Below are 26,622 nucleotides of genomic sequence, written 5' to 3' on the forward strand. Positions count from 1 at the left end.
AGTCTTCCGCTGTTTGCTTATATGTTAGACAAGCCATGTGCATGGAGCCTTACATGACATATTTTTCAAGGAAACGTTGCATTCACCAAATCATCACATGTATCTTATTTTGACTGCATTCTCAACGGAAGTATTATTGTAAACTATTATTTATGATGATTGTCTATATGTAGAAATCATCAGATATCGAAAACCTTTGATTTAAATATTCATTTATAGTGTGCCTTTTCAAAAGAATGCAATGTTTACAAAACGTATCATATAGAGGTCAAATACCTCGCAATGAAATCGATGAATGACGTGTTCGTCCATATGGATTTGGAGCGATCGTCACAGTAGGTGTGAAAGGACCCGTCCTAATCCATCTGGACAAAGTCACCAACAACTGGTTCCATTGCGATGATCGACTCCAAGTACTGTCTTTAAAATGAGCAAATGCACAGCGGAATGTTTCTTTTATACCTGATAATAAATATGCTTTCAAGTGTCAACCAAAAGGTTGGTGAGTTCATTAGTTTAACATAAATAATCATTTCATAATTTTAATAGACCACAAGATTTCATATTTCCACTTCTCATAAACATACGTCCCATACATAGAGACAAAATATCATTCATATGGATTGAACACCTGGTAACCGACATTCACAATATGCATATAAGAATATCCCCATCATTCCGGGATCCTCCTTCGGACATGATATAAATTTCGAAGTACTAAAGCATCCGGTACTTTGGATGGGGCTTGTTGGGCCCGATAGATCTATCTTTAGAGTTCGCGTCAATTAGGGTGTCTGTTCCCTAATTCTTAGATTACCAGATTAAAAGGGGGCATATTCAGTTTCGATCATTTAACCATAGAACGTAATTTTGATTACTTGTGTCTATTTCGTAAAACAGTTATAAAAGTTGCGCATGTATTCTCAGCCCAAAAATATAAAGGGTAAAAAAGGCAAATGAAACTCACCATACTGTATTTTGTGGTAAAAACACATATAACGACATTGAACAATTGTAGGGTTGGCCTCGGATTCACGAACCTATATCATTGATATATATATATATATATTAAAACGTATTTTCGTAATCGAACAAGTATATATATAAATTCATTGGTTATATCCTTTATATGTTTCATACGTTCATTTTGTATCTTTTAAATAATTAAAATTATTAATTTATTTATGTTATATGTATTAATTATATGTATATTATTTTGTTTGTTGAAATTATGATAATATTTAATTAATATTAGTAGTGGTAAAAATGATAATAATGATAATACTTATTATTATTAATAATGATAGTAATGTTAATGATTCTACTAGTAATAATAATAATGATATTAATAATAATAATTGTAACAATATTAATTTTACTAATAAAGATGTTTATGATAACGATTTTAATAATTATATAATAACGATATTCATGATAATATTAATATTAATTCTTTTAATGATTTGTTATCATTATTAATGATGATGATAATAATAATAATAATAATAATAATAATAATAATAATAATAATAATAATAATAATAATAATAATACATAATGATAATACTAATAATAGTAATGATATTGTTAAAAATGGTGCTTACATTAATGATAATATTATCAATACTAATAATTATAAAATTATTATTAATACTAATATGACAATGTTTGTATTATTCTTATATCAACAATACTAATAATAATTCTAAATATAATCATAACAATCATAATACTAAAATGATAAATTAGTAATCCTAATAATAATAATAATAATAATAATATTCATATTTGTGACAATATTTGTAATACTGATAATAAATGTTAACTAATACTTTTGTTAATAATAATAACTATAATATTATTCATAATAACAATTTTTAGTGATCACAATGGTAATAACAATTTATAATGGCATTAACAATAATAGTAATAATTATAATGAAAATGTTAATAATAATAATAATAATTAAAATGGCTACCTTTTAACAAATAAGCTTTCAAGAAATAATAAACTGCCATTCCCATGACTCGAACCCCGAACCTCTCGTTAACCGTCCCAACATCCAAACCGTTACGCTGCTTAAGATTTTCTGTTATTTTCTTCATTTTTATTATCTTTAACCCGTAAATTATGTATCTTTCTTCTTTGTCAAGCACTCGATGACCAGAGGAATATACAACTACGATTGTTAGTTCACTAAATGAACTTACGATATGAAATTGGAATACAACAGTCAGTGATTGACTTGTATTAACAGAAAAGGAAAGAAGAAAATATATATATATATATATAATCTGTAAAAAAAAAAAACAGTCGCTGATGACTCAATGAACTCAAATGGTGATTTTGAATTTGAAAGCGTTTTAGCTCAAGATTCCAACATGAAAGAGGTTCTAAATTCTTCCTATAATCTTTCTGAAGTGTCAATTTAACTGGAAACATGGACCAGACATCGTATTTTCGTATGAACAAGTCAGTTGACTTTTTTTTAAATAACTTTGACTTCATAATTAAAGTTCGATATAAAGAATTTGAATATGAAACTTTGCAGATATGTTACATAGATGATTCCTAACAAAATCTCCTTTGAAATCAAATTTTTGTATAAAAGAAGGAGGAACAGAATATTCGAGCTGTAAAAAAAAATATATGTTTTTCTCTTCATCTGCAGAAGTGTAATACTTTGTCCAATGTAGACTTCGAATAATTGTATCTTAATAAAGAAGATATCATCAGTTTGTCTTCTATACCAATTGATTTGGACGTCTTAACAAGCAGCAGACAGGAAATTCGATACAGAGGTAAAATAAATAGAAAAAAATAGGAGTAGATGGGGATACACAACAGACTTTGTTTTATAGCTAAAAAGAATTCGATAATTATCAGATGTAGTACCAATCAGGAACAGAAATCAAGCTAGATTGATTGTAGTGGTTGAATATTACGTGCAATAACAGTATCGTGTAAATCTGTATGTAATATATCTGAGTTTTTCTATTTATCTGCTAAATAATCATTAGTTGTTATATATTTATTATACGTATTTATTTATATTTCTATACATATATATTCGTATGTATAATTATATATACCTTTATCTGTTTATATAATAAATCCATATTTAAATATCCATATATATATCTGCATAAGTACTTTTCTATTTATATATATTCATATGTATTTTGTATGTATATATGTATTATAATCGTTTTTAAAAATATATATATATCTGCATCAACATACATGTTTATATCTCTGTATTTAATATCTACCTCTTAATTTTAAAATCTGATTCTAAATTATTATTATTATTTTTTTTTTAGATCACTAATACAAATATATCAATATTATTTATACTACTGGTAATAATATTGTTAATAATAATGATACTATTGATAAAGAGATTAATAATAATAATGATGCTGACAATGATACAATAATATTAGTAATTATATTAACTTAAATGTATAAGTCTTAATAATATTATTAATATTGAATGTAATGATGTAACAAAAAAATGATTTTCATTATGTGATAACATTTATTTATATATTACAACTAATTATAACCTATATATATATATATTTATATATATATTCAGTTTAATCACACTTATTTATTTTGTATGTTACTTTTACATAGTTAATTCTAATGACTTAATTGTAGTTTACCATCTAAAATTTATTATCATACAAATATTTATATTTACATATATATATATATATATATATATATATATATATATATATATATATATATATATATATATATATATATATATACCTACATATTAGTTTACAACAATTGTTCGTGAATCTTCAGGGATAGTCAAAGGTCAAATGTATACATCAACACAGTTCAAAAGTTTTTAAGACTTCAGCATTACAGACTTTACTTATCGTGTCGAAATTACATATAGATCAAGATTAAATTTGGTCGGAAATTCCCGGGTCATCACAAGGTGGACTAACGTTTATATTAGTAATGCGGATATTATTAATATATTATTGTGTTGTGATAATAATTCTCGCGTGTGTTTATATCGCGTAGAATTTTGTTTATGTTTGTTTATATCATCGAGCGAGGCGGTCGTTTTACTAACGAGTTGATACGGCGTGTATGCGTAATAAGGACTTGCAAACCTTATTACGGGTGCAAATCGTGTCTAATAAGTAATGTACGATGAGTGTTTAGCAAGATGGGGGAGGTGTGTAATAACCCGACTTTTTCCGTTAACTTTCCGTTAAAAACATAACAACCATTACTTAAAATCTACAATTTTATATGTAAATTTTTTTTTATAATATACTACAATTAATATTGGTTACATTTTTTTTTTTTGAAAACACTACAGTTAGTGAAAACAATATATATATATATATATATATATATATATATATATATATATATATATATATATATATATATATATATATATATATATATATAAAGATAACAAAATGTAAGATTATTAATTTTAATAATTAGGTTATATAACAATTGAGTTTTAAAAATCATTTTAATTAAGTAGGATGATGATACTTATATTTTTATTCAACAAGTATTTATACGCGTATTATACGAACGTTTCTAGATATATAGTTTTATACACTAATAATTCAAACTAATAAATGAATTAATAATTCAAATTAATAATTCGGTTTAATAATTCAAACTGATAATTCAGTTTATTATTATAATATTTTATATTATATAATGGATATAAAAATTCGTAACCCACTTGCCAACTACTCCCATAATTTACGTAACACATGACTTATAAACATTATAATTACTCTGTTATATAACTTAAATATTATAGTAATATTTAAACATAATCTTAATAATTGATTGGAATTAAATATAAAAGGTTTCGAACAATATGCATAGATGTATTTTTTTTTTATAAATATAAAATTTATCAATCACAGAAACATGTTAAGGCAAAATACATTGGGTTTTAGATAACGGATAAAAATCAAATAAATATATATATATATATATATATATATATATATATATATATATATATATATATATATATATATATATATATATATATTTGAGATACCCGTAATGCCATTGTTAATTACCCTTGACTATATATTATATCTATATTTCTTACTATTAAAACCGTGACTACAAAAATTTATAACCCGTGTTTATTTAATATTACACCCATGATATATCTATACCCGTGACTATACAGTTAATACCCGTGATATCTATTATTGAGATAGATATTTACCCGTGACTCTATCTTATCTATATTATCTATATCAGATTCATTTCATCAAACAACCACGTACACAATTTTTCTCTTAAGAACACCCATCTACTATTCATCATCTTCATCGATCTTCCTTCCTCAAAAACACCTTCAAGAAATCACTTGATCATAAAACCTTTTACGTATTCGGACTCCTCTCGAAGAGCTCTACACATCTATACCAATAATTTATTGATTAGAGTAAGTTTTAAAAACTCTAATTTTTGAGTTTTCATGTTTTTGAATCATATTAGGGTAGATATAGTGTCTAATGCTCAAGTTCTTGAATGTTTACAAATGAAATGGTGTTTAATTGATCATTTGAGTAGTTATAATGAAATCCCATTTTTGAACTGATATGAACTCATTCTTACATGTTAAATACAGTTAATCTAAGTTCATAATTGAATTGCTATCGAAGAGTAGTTAATTTTTCATATAGATATTGCGCGATTTCGATTTCTAGATCAAAAATTGTGATTAATTGATTTTGGTTTGAAAATTCGTAATTGATATTGCTAATCTGGAAAACTTGAGTTTACAATCTATTCTTGGCATGATAATATTTGAAAAGAGCTTGAAAAATTATTAACTTTTCGTTTAGATATCATATGTTTTTCGATTTATAGAACTTAAGTTATGAACGATTAAGTTATGTTTTTGTATGATTAAAGGTGAACGTTTTTTACATGCTAAATGACATATAACTGATAATATAAGTTCATAGGGTTGTTGGACTTGAAAATCCACTGATATTAGACTCAAGAATCGGGTCGATTCGAATTTTCTTTAGACTTTTACGCTCGTTCAAAGTTTGGTACATGTTAATAAAAATGCTGTTTGATTTCTGAAAACTGCACGAACATAGTTTAACGTATTCTGTAACTGGGGCTTTTCTGGGACAAATCAGACTATATGAAAAATTGGGTAGATTCTCCACTTAAAAATGCCACATCTCCAAATGGCGGTGACTGATTTGGAGTTGCGATGATTTTTCTAAAAATCACAGAAGTTGCTGCTGTAAACCTTGTTTTAAACTTGTGTTTTTGCAAATGTTTCGGGTTATAAAAATAATGACCAATACTTGAGACTTGAAACTTTTTGTATGAACTTAATACACTTATATTAACTATTTCATATAGTGTGGGTAATTTTGTATTCTAAAGTGGTAATTTTGTATATGTATAAACCATGTAATTTAAACCGTCCGTTTGGACATTTGACCCGTTTAAGCCAAAAAGTGTCAAAATGGGTAACGGGCACTGTGGACACGTCCGATATATCATTTTAAGTAAGTATGAAGTTTGTAGTGTTTTAAAAATGAGTTTTGGCATGTTTTGGTCAAAATGGGTATTTATGACCCATTTGGGTCATACGCGTCTATTTTGACCAATATGCGAAATTTTGAGGATCAAAGGTATGTAACACGTCTAAAATATCATTTTGAAACTTATGACATGATTTTTACTTGCTCGAGTATTATGGTTTGGAATTTGAGTTGTCAATGGAATTTTTTTTATTATTTTAGTGAAAGTGTCAAAATTACTCTCGAGCTCAATTTGTAAGCTCGTAAATTATAAATGATTAAGTTATGGTGAAAGCTATTAATTGGTTCAGAAAGTAGATATGAGATGCTTCAAAATGATATAAGATATGTATGATTTTGTCGAGTCAAAACTAGTTTAAAACGAGCATGAAAACAGGATGTTGGGGCTGACTTTTAGTTTTGGTAAAGTGTCAAAAATAACTCTTGGGTCTACTTTGCGGACTCGTAAGTTGAAATCAGTTAAGTCTGGATAAAAAATATTAATTGGTATTGAAAGTATTTATGACATTCTTTAAAACGATATATTACATGTGTGATTTTGTTAAGTCTAAACAGGTTTAAAAGAAGCGAGAAAATGGATAATCATTGCTGATTTAGAACACATCATTTTTCTTCGCATTTTATGTTTCGAGAGACTGTTTTCGCGAGGTCATAACTTTAAAACCGTAACACCATTTTTGTCAAATAAATTGTCTATAGAAAGATGAGATGATATATTTTCCAATGGTCACGACCTAAGGTATTATATCAAAGTTGGTTGGACCCGAAATCAGCTCCAAAATACCTAAAAAATACATATATGTAAATAATATTTTTTCTAAGTAAAAATAGATAACTTAAGTCTGACTTATGTTTGACTTTTTGACCAACTTGGGTAATATTATGAGATTGTTTATTTGTGTTGACCATGTTAACTGTGTTTGACTTGCATTTGACTTACATTTGACTTACTTTGACTTGTGTTGACTTTTGTTGACTTTTGCTAAATTTTGCTAAATTTATGAGTCGGACTTGAGCAATAGGACTATACTTACCCTATGGACCGACCTAGCTTATTAGACACTTATTGACCAACATATGTTCTCTAGGTTGAGGTCTACGGTTACTTGCATTCCGATTTTCGATCACATCTATGTGATTTATTTCTGAAGTTGTCAGGTGAGTTTCATTTGCTCACTTTTTAAATGCTTTTGCATTATATATTTTTGGGCTGAGAATATATGCAATTTATTTTAAACACAATGGATACAAGTACATACTAAATTCTACATTGAGTTTGAACCGAAAATCCATTAGCTTTGGTAACTAGTAACTGCCAGTTATAAGAACTGGTGGGCGCGAGTAGTAGTATATGGATCCATAGGGCTTGATATCCCCGTCCGAGCTAGAGCGCTAGCCTTTTAACGAACGTATGCTATTTGAGAAGCGTACACGTTGGTTTGCGTGTATTATTAAGATGATTATACAAAGGATACAAATTATATATACGTTAAGTTTAGTTACCAGGGTGCTCAATTTCGTAGAATATTTTGATAAACGTTTCTGGATGAAACAACTGAAATCTTGTGATCCACCTTTATATACAGATTATGCGTAATATTAAAACTATGAACTCACCAACCTTTGTGTTGATACTTTTAGCATGTTTATTCTCAGGTCCCTAGAAGTCTTCCGCTGTTTGCTTATACGTTATACAAGATATGTGCATGGAGTCATGCATGCTTTATTAGAGAAAAATTTACATTCACAAAATCATCACCATGTATCTTATTTTGACTGCATTGTCAATGGATGTATTATTGTAAACTATTATTTACGGTGATTGTCTATATGTAGAAATCATCAGATGTCGAAAACCTTGGATTTAGATATTCATTTACGGTGTGCCTTTTCAAAAGAATGCAATGTTTACAAAACGTATCATATAGAGGTCAATACTGTAACGATCTCGAATCGGGCCTAGCGGTAAATGACTTTTACCCTTAGTGAATATTAATGATTAATATTAGTGATTTTAATAATTATGGGTTGATAATTATTTGATTGGTTAGTTATGTGCGCTTTGTGACAAGAGTCACAGAACAGGTTTCGTTATGTGAATTGGACCTCGCTGCCTAATAAGGTACATTGTGTTTTAGATAACTGGTAAATACCCATGTGTAGTGGGGAATGAGGTTTCCTCACTAAGAACCCTAAAACACTCCATGCTCTCTAAATCCTTAAAATCAAAAATGAAAATTGAAAGCTAGTGATTTCACTTATCCGATTCTAGTGATTACAAGGATCAAGACAAGGTAAACATCTCTGAATTTGATGAATTTAAAAGTGGGTTTTGGGTAAAATGGGTTTTGGTAAATTTTGAGCTTGATTCGTGTATATATGTTTTTGTTAGGCTTGATTGATGTTAGAAATAGTTTATATAAGTGTTATATGATATTCTTGAGCCTTTGAATCGACCAAAACAAGCAAAAATCGAGTTTTTAGGCCAAAAACGCGAAAAACAGCGTGCTGGAGCTGTTCTTCAGCTCCCACATGAGTGACAGATCAATCGCGCGAGTGACCAGACTTTTGAGGGTCACCCACATGTGTGAGGACTCACTTGTACGAGTGAGGCCTCAGCCACACGTGTGAGCAGCAGGTCAGAATTTTGGAAACTTGTTTCGGTCATAACTTTCAAACCGTAACTCCGTTTTCAACAAATAAACTATCGTTGGAATCATCTTGAAGTGTACGTTATAATGATAAGGTTTTAGAATACTAAATCAAACTTTATGTTAGGTGGAAAAAGCTAAAATTGCAATTGGGCTGCTGTTCCTGCTCAACCGTGCGAGTGAGGCACTCACCCGTACGGGTGAGGTGTTCAACCGCGCGTGTGAGCTTCTAAATCATGCGAGTGGACTTGAAAGTCACTCGTGGGGGGTAGTTTGTCAGTCGTACAAGTGAGGATACTCACCCGTACGAGTGATCTGGTCAGTCGCACGAGTGGGACCCCACCCGTGCGAGTGATGGAGTTTGTATGTTTGGGCCAAGTGCTATTCTGACTCATTTACTGTATTGTCGTGTTTATTTATTCTAATGTATAATCTTGTTGAAATGGTTACTAATTAGAGAAATGATATTCTCAGGTGATAAAGGAAAAGGTGAAGGCTCAGTGAAATAAGACTACTGAGTTCTTGTATTTCCAGGTGAGTGGGACTATCCTAATGTTTATAAGTATTTAGTAGTGGGTTATGCTACTGTTACCTTGGCTTACTCACATGAATACTTAGTATATGATATACTGTGCTATATTATGTGACTTGTTGTGGCCACCCTGGATGCCGACTACGGGTTAGTAGTCTGGTAGTGATATTGCTGATTGCGGGTTTTGTAGTGGCAACTGGCTTATATGTGGGGCAGCTATGATTTTGTAGTTATGCCAAATTTATAAGTTAGGCAAGAGGCAGGAATGAGTCTTTCTAGTTCAGGAGTTACTATTCGCGTAGTGTAGTTGAACGATGCACCCCCTGCATCTGGATACTATGCTAGGGAGACAGTAACTGGAATTATCGGTATACTCCAACTTGATCGATTAGAGTTAAGGGCCCGGCTAGGCCGCTGATCCTCTTGTTATCAAGAACTTGTTTGTGTATTGGCTAGCTTGATGCTATATGCTTATACCTGTTAGGACTGCACCATTCACTTAGCCTTGTGCTAACCCCTCACTTCCTCCCATGCAGGTAGACTTGTATGTTAGGGTTTTTGGGAGGAGCTTGCTATTTTGATGGATATGTTTGAAGAACAAACTCTGATGTCTTTTGTATAACCTAAAATTAGTTGTTTAACGTAACACCAGATAGATTATAATAATCGTGTGGTATTGTAAAAATTAAGTATTATATGTATAAAGTTTTCGCTGTGTATTTTTTAAAAAAATGGACGGTGTTACAACTTGGTATCAGAGCGTAGGTTTGGCAACGTGTACACATGGATGTCATGTTCCCAGACCTTCGATAGTGTGTCAAACATATCCTTGGGAGACAAGCTAAGTGAATGTAGAGAATGGTATGATAGTCTGTAGGTACTAACGGATTATCCACTAAGCTTTTGTGAGATGATGTGTAGTATAGGTGAAAGATGACTGACGAAAGGCAGGATGTCCGAGCTCCACCTACCCCCGGAATCTTCAGAGCTCCACCTGAAGAAGAAGACTCAGATACTGATCAGCAAGAGTACATCCAACGATTGGAGAGTAATTGAAAGAATCCCGAGACAGGATAACTGAGCTAGAAGGTATTGTTTCTGCGGGTACCACGACGGGTAATGAGGATACTGAACCTCCAGGGTTTTCCGTACCTCAGTTTGGGTCTGCATCAGGGGGAACTTCATCACAACCACAACAGTTCCAAACTCCGTTGCCATTTCCACAGTTTCAAACGCCGCCTCAGCAACAGTCACAACCTCAACAGGGATACCAAAACCCGGGTCAAGTTATGTATCCCTACGTGATTCAAATGTGGCAGCCACCAACAACTGAAACAAAGAAAAAGTGCACTTTTAAGCAATTCCTTGAATGTAAACCTCCAGAGTATGTCGGTAGTTCAAATCCGACTGAAACCTTTGATTGGTTACGTGAGGTAGATCGAGCATTGGAAGCCTGTCAATGCGAGCCCGAATTACGTGTAACTTATGCCAGCAGATTGTTGAAAAGGAAAGCAATGGGTTGGTGGGATTCAATAACTTCTCAGATGTCAAAGGAAATGTTGAACCAGGTGACTTGGGAACAATTTACAGCTAAGGTGTGCGAACAGTATTGCACTCCTTATGAGATCTCAAGAATGAAGCGAGAATTTATGAATCTAAAGATGACCAGACAAATGACAATTGACGAAGTGATCGAGAAGTTCACTGACAAGCTTCGCTTTGTACAACAATGGCTTCCTGATGAACAATCTAAGATTGATCAGTTTGTGGAAATGATCTTGCCAGAATACAGATCATTGGTAAGAATGGCACCTTCGTTAACTCAAGCCTTTTCCATAGCCAAAATGGTGGAAGGAGATACCAAGGCGGCCAAAGATAGTCAAAATGAAATGGTGATGCAGCCCAAACAGACGTCAAGTCAAGGTAGTTTCAAATCAAAGAAGTCTCATGGTGGTCAACAGAAAGGAAGATTTTCCCAAAGTGGTAGTAGTTCGAACCAGAAGGTGTGGTGCAATGGTTGTAAATCGACTCATGCGGGTCCTTGTACTAATTTAACAAAGAGGTGCATGCGGTGCGGAGTAACGGGTCATGATATTCAGGCCTGCTCATTCAAAGAAAATGTTTGCTGGAATTGTCACAAATCAGGGCACATATCAGTTGATTGTCCATCTGCAAGGAAGATGAGTTCTGGGGTAGGGGCAGGAGTAAGGACAGCGTCAGTCGGGGGATCTTCGGCTTCGTCAACTGGATAGAAGCGTAAGACTCCTCCAAGACCTGAAGCAAGAGCCTTCCAGATGTCGGTAGACGCAGCTACTACTGCCAACGATGCTATCACCGGTATGTTTTTGGTTAACTCTACACCTGCTCGTGTATTGTTTGATTGCGGAGCCAATCGTTCTTTTATGGCTACTAGATTCTGTGATAAGTTAAACTTGCCTGTTTCTATGTTACCTGAATCGTTAGAAGTGGAAGTAGCCAGTGGTAAGACTGTTCCAGTCACAACCTCTGTGTCTGGATTAAGTATAGAAATAGATGGGAGTGTATTTCCGGTGATTTGCTTAGTGATGCCCATACCTAGTTTTGATGTAGTTCTTGGTATGAATTGGTTAAGTCGCCATAAGGAAAGTAAAAATTGTGATAAGAAAATAATTTATTTTTCTTTGGCCGATGGGACATGTGCTGTGGCCCGAGGTGAACGGGGCGGGTTTAATTGTCTGTTAATTTCAATGATGAAAGCTAAGAAATCGTTAGCCAAGGGATGTGATTCGTTTCTAGCGTATGTAATTGATGCTAAGAAAGAGAAAACGACGGTAGCTGATATTCCAGTAGTGCGCGACTTCCCAGAAGTATTCCCAGATGAATTACCTGGTTTGCCGCCAGTTAGGGAAGTAGAATACAGAATTGACTTGATGCCAGGATCTACACTAGTGGCTAAAGCTCCTTATAGGTTAGCTCCGTCCGATATTCGCGACATGATGACGCAAATTTAAGATTTGCTAGATCGTGGGTTTATACGACCGAGTTCATCACTGTGACGATTGCTCCAAATCCATATGGACGAACACGTCATTCATCGATTTTATTGCGAGGTATTTGACCTCTATATGATACGTTTTGTAAACATTGCATTCTTTTAAAAAGGCACACCATAAATGAATATTTAAATCAAAGGTTTTCGACATCTGATGATTTCTACATATAGACAATCACCGTAAATAATAGTTTACAATAATACTTTCGTTGACAATGCAGTCAAAATAAGATACATGGTGATGATTTGGTGAATGCAACGTTTCCTTGAAAAATATGTCATCTAAGACTCCATGCACATAGCTTGTCTAACACATAAGCAAACAGCGGAAGACTTCTAGGAAACCTGAGAATAAACATGCTAACAAGTGTCAACACAAAGGTTGGTGAGTTCATAGTTTTATAGTTTCATATAATCTGTATATAAAGATGAATCACAAGTTTTCAGTTGTTTCATCCAGAAACGTTTATCAAATTATTCTACAAAATTGAGCACCCTGGTAACTAAACTTAACGTATATATAATTTATACCCTTTGTATAATCATCTTAATAATACACGCAAACCAATGTGTACGCTTCTCAAATAGCATACGTCCGTTAAAAGGCTAGTGCTCTAGCTCGGATGGGGATATCAAGCCCTATGGATCCATATACTACTACTCGCGCCTACCAGTTCTTATAACTGGCAGTTACTAGTTACCAAAGCTAAGGGATTTTCGGTTCAAACTCAGTGTAGAATTTAGTATGTACTTGTATCCATTGCGTTTAAAATAAAGTGCATGTATTCTCAGCCCAAAAATATAGATTGTAAAAGCAATTAAAAATGGAGCAAATGAAACTCACCTTAGCAGCACATAAAGTTGTTCATCGTAATGTGACCGAAACTCGGAATATCAAATAATCGTAGATCTCAACCTAGAGAACATATGTTGGTCAATAAATGTCTATCAAGCTAGGTCAGGTCATAGTGTATCACAATCCTAATGCTCGATATCGACATACAAAAGTTATCCAATGTTGTTTCAAAAAGTCAATTTTGACAATAGTTCAACAAACGAGACGTACCTTATATAAGGATTCATTTACTCGGCTGGTAATATTTAAAAATCCATTTTATCAATCTTGTAAACAAGTTGTTTAAATCTTAATTGCAAATTCATAAGCAATTCCAATTAACGTCAATTATAATTCAGTTGATCATATCTTTTAATCCGTTCATCGAAACTATTCGATGTCTAAATGAAAAGTCATTGATTTTTCGCCAGCTTTCCAAAAACATGTATATCATATACCTTTTACCAGTAATATATGTATTTAATTCGTGATTCATTATAAACTGTTTAGCAACGAAATTTAGCATACAAGCATGTATAAATATATATACTCGAGCACTAGACATGGATACACAATTAATATATAAAAGATAAATTATGAGTGCTTATGTATCAGTATTGAGATTCAATATTGTAGGAAAGTACGTAGACGTAACGGAGATGATAAACACTAGGTTTGATTCACAAATATACCCCCGAACATTACCCATAACCTCCTTGGCAATAACCCATAATTTCCTTAGCTCTATCCCGCTTGAAAACCATTTTGAAAGTGACACGCTCATAACCTCGTCGTAGTATTTTATGTATAATACTAATTAATAATATTAATGATAATAAGATTAATAATAATATTAATCTTAATAATAATAATAATAATAATAATAATAATAATAATAATAATAATAATAATAATAATAATATAAATAAGTTATACGGAGTGTAAGATGAAAGAAATATATATCACAAAAACTGAATTCGATCGCTTTATAAAGACTTGGCCTGAAAAAGTACCCCATGCGATCGCATGGTATTTGTGCTTCAAGGCCATGCGATCGCATGACCCTTTGATCCAGCTCACAAACTTTTGTTTTCTTGTTTGTCGACATATTTATTTATTAATATATAATTTATATTAATTAATTATATATTTATTATATTCTCGTGCATAGTTGACTTGAAATTTTTGTTCCGATAAGTCGTACTTCGTCACTCGACTTATGTCCCGGTTCCGGTTTTTCGAGTGTCCCTTCGTACGCTGAGAAAACTTGTAATTTATATTTTGGGACACGTACCTTTGTCAAAATATAGCCTTAAATTATCCCTAAATTATATCACTCAAAGTATATCTTAAACTTTCGAGTGTTTTGGTCATTTACTTCTATAAATCATTGTCTCGCTATTTATTAAAATACATTTTAAAATCATTTGAAATTGTTATATCGCATATTGTTTATACATTTAAACTTAAATTTATGTAATTCATTTATGTGTCATCGTTTATTTCTCAAACATTCTAATTAACATAACTAAATATCAATTGAATCAATAACTGAATGTTATTATTGTTTTCAAATAACCTGAAGCTATATATTCATAAATATATATTCAATATACTTAAACACGTTCTAAATATACGTTGCAAGTTGTTCATAGATTCAATTCTAACAGTTAATATTCCTTATTATTGTATGTGTCCAAATTACGTTATTTAAACAAACACTTTACCATTAATTCCGAATACCGTTAAACATGAATGATTTCCCAAATCAACGTGGACCTTACAATAGAGACCTGTAATAATATCATAATCCTTAAGGGACTCAGTAAATATCTTTTAATTCAATCGTTTAGCATAATCTTTTAACTTCATAGTTAAATATATCAATCAGATAATCAAACCAATATGTTTAATGTACAATATCGTTTACTTAACACTTTGTTACGTTTTCAAGTTATAGTATATGTATCTATTTACATATAATTGTTCGTGAATTGTTGAGAACAATCGAGGGGTAATTGAATAGTTCAAGATTTTGAGATTCAACTTCATAGACTTTGCTTATCGTGTCGGAAACGTTAAAGATTAAGTTTAAATTTGATCAGAAATTTCCGGGTCATCACAGTACCTCCCCGTTAAAGAAATTTCGTCCCGAAATTTGAGTGAGGTCGTCATGGCTAACAATAAAAATGTTTTCATGAGGAATATGAGCTGATAAATAGAATTTTTATCACCGTTGAATAATATGGATAAAACAATCTAATTACTCGAAGCGTATGAGGGAAGTTATCGTAATGGAGAATAGAGATGCGTCTTATCTCTTGACATAGTAACGATTGATTTCAGAAATTTAAGGAATAGAAAATTTTCATAATCTAAATAAGATTTGATTCTTCGAAATTTAAGGAAATTAAGATTTCCTTTGATTAAATGCGTAATCTGCCTCGATTGTTATGTCTGATATTTCGCTATAAATTGACCTCTTCCGTTTCATTTATTTTCACCACTCCTATAATCTTCTTCCTTATTTAATACTTCCAAAAGATTGTGAAAATGTTTCATCCAGTTCTGATTCTTGATATACTCCTAACTTTCATATCTATCATTCTTCTTTTTCATCTGCCACCGGAGGAATCTATTCACTTTTACTATACTCTTGGCTTTATAATATTTTTAGTTCTCCTGTGTCTTTACGTTGCAATACTTATTGATATACATGGTTTGTGATTTATGTGTTTTTATCGGGCTTTATATTCTCCGTTATATTTCAGAGCTCCATGCTTTCGATTTCTCTTCCCGACTTCAAGTCAAGCGAATAATGGTCCAGAATTCGTAGGTATGGATTTTGAAATGAACATAGTTAATGTTCTAAGAAGGGAATTGTAATGGCACGATCTTGATTTGTAAAATTACCAGAACATTCGGAAAAGACCGAATCATCAAGAAATATATTTTCTTGATATACTTAGAAATTATATAGAATGAAAGAGTTATGTAACATGGTTCATGATGAGGGTGTGATTTGTGAACCTTTATCACGTTCCATTAGAAACTCAGCATGACTTACTGTAATATAATCACGTTGATCAAGTGTCATTATATTATACTAACTCATGCTTCAATTCCCAACACTACTTCAAAAACATCCATTTTTTGAAATTTTCAGAATTAGAAACTAAAATAGTTTCTTTTATGATGTAACACAGATAGCGTGAATAGATAAATAATTTCAGATGATAATAGTTATGAAGATATCTTCAGAAATATCGAAGATATTTATAATGAAAGATATGATAATATCTTAGAATTTCTAATATCAGAGGATGATGAAGAATATTATCCGCAAGGGTTTAGATTCGGAAGCAAGGTATTCGTTAATGGCTTCAGCAAATACTGAATCATTTGGATTCTTGGAAGGCATGTTTCGTCTTTGTAATTTATCCACAGCCTCCTTCATACTTTGCTCAATCCGTTTTTCAGTTCCAAACCTTTTCTTTTTCTGAGCTTTGCCAACACACTATTCTTTATCATCAAACTTTTTACTGTTAAGGTCGTTTATAGTTTTTGCTGCTTCATCAGTACTTTTCAAAATTTCTAGAACTAGTTCGTGGTTTAAGGTGTTTTTCAGAAACTTCACATTCGAAGTAAGTAAGTCTAGGAGATAGACATTATATGTATATATATAACTGTTGGCGTAGAATTGCTGCGAAATTCGAAATACTGATTGCTAATTCCCTGTAGTTGGTATGCTAATTACCGTTACAAGATGTGGATGAGTACATGATAGGGTTTCAATGAACAATTATAATGGTTTTTCGGAGAGACTTTAAGTCATAGATTAATGAATTTGCTGGTACATTTACTGTTAATGTGGTGGAACATGAAAGGTTCCCCAGTAACAAAAACGTATATGCCAAAGTTACAAGTCTGAAAGGTCGTCGTTGACTGGTTGAACGGTTGATAATACTGCATACTTTGAAAAGGAATTGCAAGGTTATTTTCGGTAAAAACAATTCTAATGGATCTTGCACAGATTTAAAGTCAAAGTATAGCTTTGAAAGATGTAGAGATCTAAGAATGATGTCACCGGTTCAGAGTTATGACTTGGATTCTGATCCGTCAATATCAGAATATGTAATTGAATTTGTATGAAAACGATTATATATCGTTGTGAGCATTGTTAATAATTTTTGAATCAAAGTTGAAGAATGTACAGTGTAACATATTAATTGCAAACTTAAATATTTCCCGGGTATTACCTGCCCGTTAAAAAAATTTCACAATTAATACTTTGTACAAAGAATTTTCATTACAGTCTTTATGAAAATATATGTATGTATATTTTCTTCAGATTTAATGAGTTAATATCATATTAAGCTCATTTGATTTTTGGCTTGAATTAGAAATGAATAATCTCCAAAACATTAGAGATTACCTAATCTTCGCGGAGTATTTCACTAATGAAATTAATACTTCATTATTTATTCTTATTGATATTCCTCGGTGAAGGATTTTGATGCTCGTGGAATTTTTGTAAACCTTACCAGGCACAGATGATGTTTTCTGGAAAGTTTCGAGTACATCGAAAATGAAAATGTAAAATCAGTTATGTAATTGAATAATACACTTGGTTTATTAGGAAATGGAATTCATTGAGTTGAAACAGAGATTGTAGTTAACGATTGTTAAGTCATTAACGAAGGATGTATAGCATATTAGTAACATGAACTAACCGAGTAGTACCTACCAGTTATGATTCACATGTAATAGCTTAGTACGAAAAGATTTATTTTGTTTTCAAATTTCATATATATATATATATATATATATATATATATATATATATATATATATATATATATATATATATATATATATATATATATATATATAATATATACATATAATTTCTTCAGGTAAAATGAGTTAATACTTCATAACTCGTTAATACAATATACGCGTTGTTGATTTGTGATGATGTTGGTGATTATGAAATTGGCGGAACTTGTAGTGCTACAGGTTTTGCCGGTGTTGGTGATACTGACGATATTGTTGATGCTGCTGGCAAAACAAGTCTAGCTTGTAAATCGTGCACCATTCCGGTCAGGGTTTCTACTCTTCCTTCTATCATTTCGGTCCACTCATCTGATTTACGATTACGGCTGGAATAGATTATCTCTAAGACTTTAGAGATTACATAATCACCGCAGAATATTTCTCCAATGAAATTATGAATCAATACTTCATCGGTTATTGTTGTTGGTACTCCTTGGTACCTATGGTGTGTATGATGTTGATATCCGAGGTATAGATTGTGATGTTGAGGCGTGTGATGGGGATGTTATTGTTGGTGGAAGTAATGGTACTGTTGGTGTTGTTATCGGTGGTACTGTTTATGCTGCTGGTGTTTGTAATCCTTGCACCATATTCTCCAAAGCCACTACCCGAGCACGAAGCTCGTTGACTTCTTCTATTATACTGGGATGATTGGCGGTTCGGACAAGCGGATGAATAAGATTTACAATATTGGATATTACATAGTCGTTTACGAGCTGTTCTGGAAATGAGGGTGAAAATGGTGTTACGAACGGGTTCGCCGGTAAGTGCTTCAGGTTCTTCGCCAAGAGGTAAATGTGGTGGATGGAAAGGATCACCTTCTTCTTGTCTCCAATGATTAAGTAGATTACGAACCCATCCCCAATTCATCCAGAATAGATGATGGCTAATTGGTTGATCCATTCCGGTTAAACTGTCTTCAGAATTTAGGTGAATATCCATATCGGAATAGCTGTAAGAGTTTAAGGAATTTGAACTAGATACGGGGTCCATCTTGTATAATTAGGGAGATGATTTTTGATATGAATTAGATTATAGAATTTAGTTTGGTATTCTTCAATACATAATTTACATATGTATATATAATACCAAATTCCATAAATCACAGAGAAATTTTTGAAAGATGTCAGGAAAAGTTTACAGTAACAGATACGCTAAGATATGAATTTTATCTATACACTATTCATGCAATCAATGCAGTAAAATGTATCTAGACTAGGAATGATAAGTAGGTAATTTCCGACAAAAATGATAAGCAAAACTTTTGACATGCAGACACGGTCGAAGTCCAGACTTACTAATGCATCCTAACAACTATCAGTTAGACACACTCATGCAAGACCTGGTTCACTAGGACCAACGCTCTGATACCAACTGTGACGATCGCTCCAAATCCATATGGACGAACACGTCATTCATCGATTTCATTGCGAGGTATTTGACCTCTATATGATACGTTTTGTAAACATTGCATTCTTTTAAAAAGGCACACCATAAATGAATATTTAAATCAAAGGTTTTCGACATCTGATGATTTCTACATATAGACAATCACCGTAAATAATAGTTTACAATAATACTTCCGTTGACAATGCAGTCAAAATAAGATACATGGTGATGATTTGGTGAATGCAACGTTTCCTTGAAAAATATGTCATGTAAGACTCCATGCACATAGCTTGTCAAACACATAAGTAAACAGCAGAAGACTTCTAGGAAACCTGAGAATAAACATTCTAACAAGTGTCAACACAAAGGTTGGTGAGTTCATAGTTTTATAGTTTCATATAATCTGTATATAAAGATGAATCACAAGTTTTCAGTTGTTTCATCCAGAAACGTTTATCAAATTATTCTACGAAATTGAGCACCCTGGTAACTAAACTTAACGTATATATAATTTATACCCTTTGTATAATCATCTTAATAATACACGCAAACCAACGTGTACGCTTCTCAAATAGCATACGTCCGTTAAAAGGTTAGTGCTCTACATCGGACGGGGATATCAAGCCCTATGGATCCATATACTACTACTTGCGCCTACCAGTTCTTATAACTGGCAGTTACTAGTTACCAAAGCTAAGGGATTTTCGGTTCAAACTCAGTGTAGAATTTAGTATGTACTTGTATCCATTGCGTTTAAAATAAAGTGCATGTATTCTCAGCCCAAAAATATAGATTGTAAAAGCAATTAAAAAGGGAGCAAATGAAACTCCCACTTTATAATTATTGTAAAACAGTTATTAAAGCATTTGCATGTATTCTCAGCCCAAAAATGTAAAGGGTAAAAGGGATCATATGAAACTCACCTTATCAGCATATAAAGTCGTTCATCGTAATGTGATCGAAACTCTGAGTATCGAATAACCATAGATCTCAACGTATCAATATTGAGATTTAATATTGTAGAAAAGTACGTAGACGTAACGGAGATGATAAACACTAGGTTTGATTCACAAAGATACCCCCGAACATTACCCATAACCTCCTTGGCAATAACCCATAATTTCCTTAACTATAGCTTGCTCGTAAACTTGTTTTGAAATCGTTTGGACATAACCTCGTCGTAGTATTTTATGTATAATACTAATAATATTACTAATAAAAATAATAAGATTAATAATAATAATAATAATAATAATAATAATAATAATAATAATAATAATAATATATATATATATATATATATATATATATATATATATATATATATATATATATATATATATATATATATATATATATATATATATATATATTTGAAAGACAGAGAGATTTTGAGAAAAAAAGTAAATATATTCGAACAAAACTTGCGAGCTTTATAGACCTGGCCTGATTTCCACTGCCATGCGATCGCATGGCTGGGCAGTGTAATTCCCATGCGATCGCATGGGAAACTTTTCCAGCTCACAATGTTTTGGCAACTAGTTCGTCGACATATTTTTATAATATATATAATATATAATTTAAATTAATTAATTATATATTATATTTTATTCTCGTGCATAGTTGATTTGTAATTTTTGTTTCGATAAGTCGTACGTCGTCACTCGACTTATGTCCCGGTTCCGGTTTTTCGAATGTCCCTTCGTACGCTGAGAAAACTTGTACATTACATTTTGGGACACGTACCTTAGTCAAAATATAGCCTTAAATTATCCCTAAATTATATCACTCAAAATATAACTTATACATTTGAGTTTTTTGGTCATTTACATCTATAAATCATCGTCTCGCTATTTGTTAAAATACATTTTAAAATAGTGTTTACTGTAGCAAAGTTACTGTAGCAAAGTCAATTTCACTGTAGCAAGTAGTGATTTTCGAAAACACTGTAGCATTTTGAGTACTGTAGCAATTTGAAAATACTGTAGCAAATTAGTGTTTTACTGGTTCATCTTAAATGCTTTAGTTAACTTATCTAAATATCAATCGAATCAATAAACGAATGTTACTATCGTTTACTAAATAACTTGAAATTATATATATGTATATATCTTTTTAATATACATAAATCAGTTTTTAAATACACATTGGAAGTTATTTATAAATAAATTTTAATAATAAATATTCCAACTTATCATATATATTCAAATAGATATTTAAACCAATAAGTTTAATGTACGGTCTCAAACAATTAATACATTGTTACCTTTTTAAATTATAGTATATATGTATCTATTTATATATAATTGTTCGCGAATCGTCGAAAACAACCGAAGGGTATTTAAATATATAAAAGTAGTTCAAAAATTTTGAGATTCAGTTTTACAGACTTTGCTTATCGTGTCAAAAATGTTAATCATACAAGATTAAGTTTAAATTTGGTCAGAATTTTCCGGGTCATCACAAATGCCGTCCCGAGAAAAAGATGAGACTCGCTACTAGTTTGTTGCGGGGTAGGGCGAGGGATTGGTTGGATGGTAAGATTGATCTTGTCGGTGGCGAAACGTTTATGACTTTATCGTGGGACGAATTTAAGGAGGAATTCTTCGAGGAGTTCCGGACTTCAGCCGATTTGTGGGAGTTGCGTAATGAGTTGCGAAATTTGCGACAAGGAACTATGGATTTGAATACTCTCAAGACGACCTTTATGGGGAAGGCTCGTTTTTTCCTAGAGTATTTGGGGAATGATCGTTTGTTGATGGGGGATTTCTATCGGACCTTGAATGATGACTTGAAGAGTAAAATTAGCAGGGGTCAAGCGAAATTGTTTGCGGAATTATTCGACTTGGCTAGAGGTTTCGAGTCGTATTCGCGATCCAAGAAGGGTGAACTTTCAAGTGAGAGAAGGGTTGTTTCGTATGGTGCTCCAAGTAAGAGGACTAAGGGTCCGAGTGTGAGCACGGGTGGTACGCGGATGAGTATATCGGATTCTAGCGCGCCTAGATGTTACAATTGTGGCGTGAGGGGTCACAAGTCTTGGGAATGTTCGGTGCCAAAGGGTGATGGTATGGTGTGCTTCATTTGCTAAGAAGAAGGACATCGTAAGTCGGAATGTCCCAAGTTCGCGGGGAGAGGTGCGGCGAGGAGACGTTAAGGTACGTTTCATTTTAATAAATATGTCCTTTGATTATCCGTTGAGTTTGAGTTATTAGATGCATTGTGTTGTGCATGTTATTGATATGGGTGACGTTCCTAATGGAAGTACCATATGGTGATGTTTGATTATCGGGCAAAGGGCGTAAGACTTGGCGCAACCAATCATTCCTTATTATTTGGGAAATGTTTCTACCAAGCCATGGAAATGGGTTTTGGTGTTCGGTTGTTAAGCGCGTGTTCGCTTTTGTGTTGAAGTTGATGAACTATGAGGTTCGACGGGTAGGATGAAGCCCGAGAAATCGAGTGTTGATCTCGATGTATGTTGGTAAAGGAGTCTACGTAACACGACATTAGGTGCCTCTTTTATACCTACTAGTGTGGTGTTCGACTCCGATTGTGTTGCGATTACATTGTACTTAGGGTACCGAAGTGAAACCCTTAGGTACATGAGTGATCGGGTGAAATTTGACAAGCTAATGCAATTTGATGATTGCGAGAGTATAGTTTGTGTAATTTGTGGTACACTTTTCGTTGTGTTTAAGGATAGGTTAAGATCCTTAGTATGCTCAAGGTTGGAGCAAGATGTGGTGATGGGTCGTGTGAACCCAATTGTTAGTAAAGTCTACCTTTGGTAGCATTGTACGGTTGCACAAGATGCGGTTATGGAACGTAGTTCCAAGTGGGGGAGTTGCACTCCCGCACGAGGAGGCTTTAGTGTGAGAGTTTGAACAATGCTTATGGTAGATCCTAAATTTGTGTCGGGACCTATTTTTGGTCGATTTATGGTAGAGTGCAATTTCGGTTAAATTGTACTTATAGTTTTGGATGTAAATTATCATCGAGGTGATAATGTGGTAATCTCGTTTAGAGATAACGGACGTGTTTGACGAGCAAGGTGAAATCCCTCGATTAAGGGATGTGTGTGTCGGATACTCTTTTAGAGAATTGTTGTGTTGTACCTATGTGCGATATAGGTGGTTCTTGCTCGATTATGTTAGCGATGTCCGCGTGTACGTAACGAGTGGTATTGTCGCGGTGTTTAAGACACCACTCATTAGTTTGATTGACATGTGGTATTGTTGCGGTGTTTAAGACACCACATTATCATGGGGTGAGTTAGTCGCGGTGTTTAAGACATCACCCGAGGAATTAGTGATTACGCGGTGATTAAGTAACACTAATAGATATTTGTTGGTGTGGAAGGTTAGTGGTATCCGTTAGGATTACACTACTCGTTGTATGAGGCCAAAAGTGCGTGTGAATGGTGAAGCATGACCGTTGACGTGGTCCGCTGACTTCATCATGGGAGTAGTGTTATATCGGTATGGTATAACGTTATCGGGAAATGCGAGTACCAGTGGGGAATGGGAGTACCATTCCTGTGTTGAGATTTGGGAAGTGGATCGCTTGTAGTTCGGATTCACAATGACTCGTGTGGATGCGGTCATTATATTGTGGAAGTGAGTCTCGTGTAGTTCGGATTCACAAATGACTCGTGTAGTTCGGTCATCTTATTGTGGAAGTGAGTCTCGTGTAGTTCGGATTCATAATGACACGTGTGGTTGCGGTCATTCTATTAGAATAGTGACTCTCGTGTAGTTCGGATTCACTAGGGCGGGTGTAGTTCGGCCAATCCCGATTGTTGTGCGGTGGAGGTAGTGAGTCGCGTGTAGTTCGGATTCACTAAGGCGCGTGCAGTTTCGGCCAGCCTTCATGTTGTGTGATCTATTGGTTGTTTTATACTCCGATGGTGGGGTCGTAAGGACCATTTTGGTGTGAATTGTGATGCAATAGTCGTATTTTGCTCACGTTTTGCGGTAGTTGCGTATTAGACGTGTTTGCGATTTGGTCTTCATCGGTTAGATGGTTGACTTTAGTTTGGGACGTGTTTACTTTTAGCATTGTACTTGGTATGGTATGCTAAAGGGTTGATATCTCCGTACGAGATTGGTGGAGTTTTTCCCGATATGAAGGATTGAGCAAGATTTAGTGCTCGGATTTTTGAACTTGATAAATTGCGAATGACGATTTAGTTGTTAAGGGTAACTCTATGAGAAGAATTTCCTAGAGGAGTTGGAAGGATACGTGGCGGATTCGCATATTCTAAGTGATCGTTATAGACTCCGGATGTCGCGTGTATTGCACGGCTCGGAATGCGTGCAAGTGTGTAATTAGTTAATGAATTAATCTTCGGGTTAATGAGGAATGTGTTGGAAGTCGGATTGGAACGATTGTTTGAGAACCATCGAGTGTAGGTTCGATTTGGTTAAGTGATTAGGATCACGAGGACGTGATCGAATCTAAGTGGGGGAGAGTTGTAACACCCCGTTTTTCCCCGTACATGATTTACAGGTGTATCGCGTATGTACGATAGGTGTATGAAGGAATTAATACATGTTCATGCGTTAAAGTTCTTGTATGCGAAAAGTGATCAGACCAAGTTAAAGGTCGCGGCGCGGAGGTATGGGTCACGGCGCGACATTACAAACAAATCAGGGTCAGGAGGCACATTAAGGAAGGCACCAGACCATGCCTTGGGTCGCGGCGCGACGGAAAGGGCCGCGGCGCGACGGAAAGGGCCGCGGCGCGGCATTCAGCTGATTTCAATTCCAGGAGGCATGTTAAGGAAACCACCAGAATACGTTATGGGTCGCGGCGCGACGATTGAGGCCGCGGCGCGGCATTCTGGTCGAGCTGGTACCAGTTTTGTGATTTTAAAAGATATTCAAGGGTGTTTTGGTCTTTTCGCGTATGAGGGAGATTATAGCCTCAAATCTGGTCCATTCATTTCATTTATCCTTTTCTTTTCCATTTTCTTTCTCACTTTCCTCTCAAAACATAAATACTTCAAATCATTCAAGTGGGATTTTGGAAAGGAAGATTCGAGTTTTGATCGAAGGCGTAAGAGGCAACTTTGTTCTCCTCGTTCTTAGCTACAATTTGATACTAGCGGTAAGCTCTAACTCCGAATTTCATTTTCGTGTTCATCATCTAAATTTAGGGCTTTTGATTGTATGTTCATACATGGAACCCCACTAGTAGTTAATGGAAGATAATAACTAGGATTCGGGTTTATTAGTGATGAAGGCGGGTTTTGGGTTGGTTGATGTTTTAGCCTTGTTTAGGGCTTTAAATTGAGTGTAATCACTATGATTAGTGATTATGGAAGTGTTAGAACTCATTTGGGTGTGTTTGGTTGACTAATTTTGAAATGGGTCAAAATTAGGGTTTTGGTGTCAAATTGGGCAAGACAAGTGTTTAACACTTGTGTTCGGGTTTATTTGGCTTATTAGGACTATTGTCACTAGTGTTAGTGATTATTGGTTAGTTTGGGCGCGGTTTGAACTTGGAAGTGCAATTGGGTCGAAATTGCACTAGTTGTCGAAATGGGTTGGTTTGTAATCCACCCTAATTGTGCTAATTGTTATGTGATAATGGAATAGGTACGTTCCATTGGCAAGTTGCGGATTTTGGTTTTGCATCCATTAAGACTTCAAGGTGAGTGTTAATATCCTATGTGCATATCTATGTGTAGGATGGGTGCGGGTTGGGTGAAGTGGTTCTCGGTTATAGAGCTCACTTCACATATAGGTGG

At 33.5% G+C, this 26,622-nt stretch overlaps 1 protein-coding gene across 1 annotated transcript; it reads left to right on the top strand.

Moving 5' to 3' along the window:
• Positions 1 to 12,074: 12,074 nt before the first annotated feature.
• Positions 12,075 to 12,770, top strand: LOC139875987 (uncharacterized). Its single transcript, XM_071863285.1, has one exon. The coding sequence runs from the start codon at positions 12,075 to 12,077 to the stop codon at positions 12,768 to 12,770; it is 696 nt and encodes a 231-aa protein (XP_071719386.1).
• The last annotated feature ends 13,852 nt before the right edge of the window (positions 12,771 to 26,622 follow it).

Source organism: Rutidosis leptorrhynchoides, chromosome 11, assembly GCF_046630445.1.
Source record: "Rutidosis leptorrhynchoides isolate AG116_Rl617_1_P2 chromosome 11, CSIRO_AGI_Rlap_v1, whole genome shotgun sequence".
Taxonomy (NCBI): Eukaryota; Viridiplantae; Streptophyta; class Magnoliopsida; order Asterales; family Asteraceae; genus Rutidosis; species Rutidosis leptorrhynchoides.

What these genes read in the sequence shown, in the direction of transcription:
- LOC139875987 (XM_071863285.1), top strand. Translation starts at nt 12,075, where the DNA reads ATGTCGGTAGACGCAGCTACTACTGCCAACGATGCTATCACCGGTATG.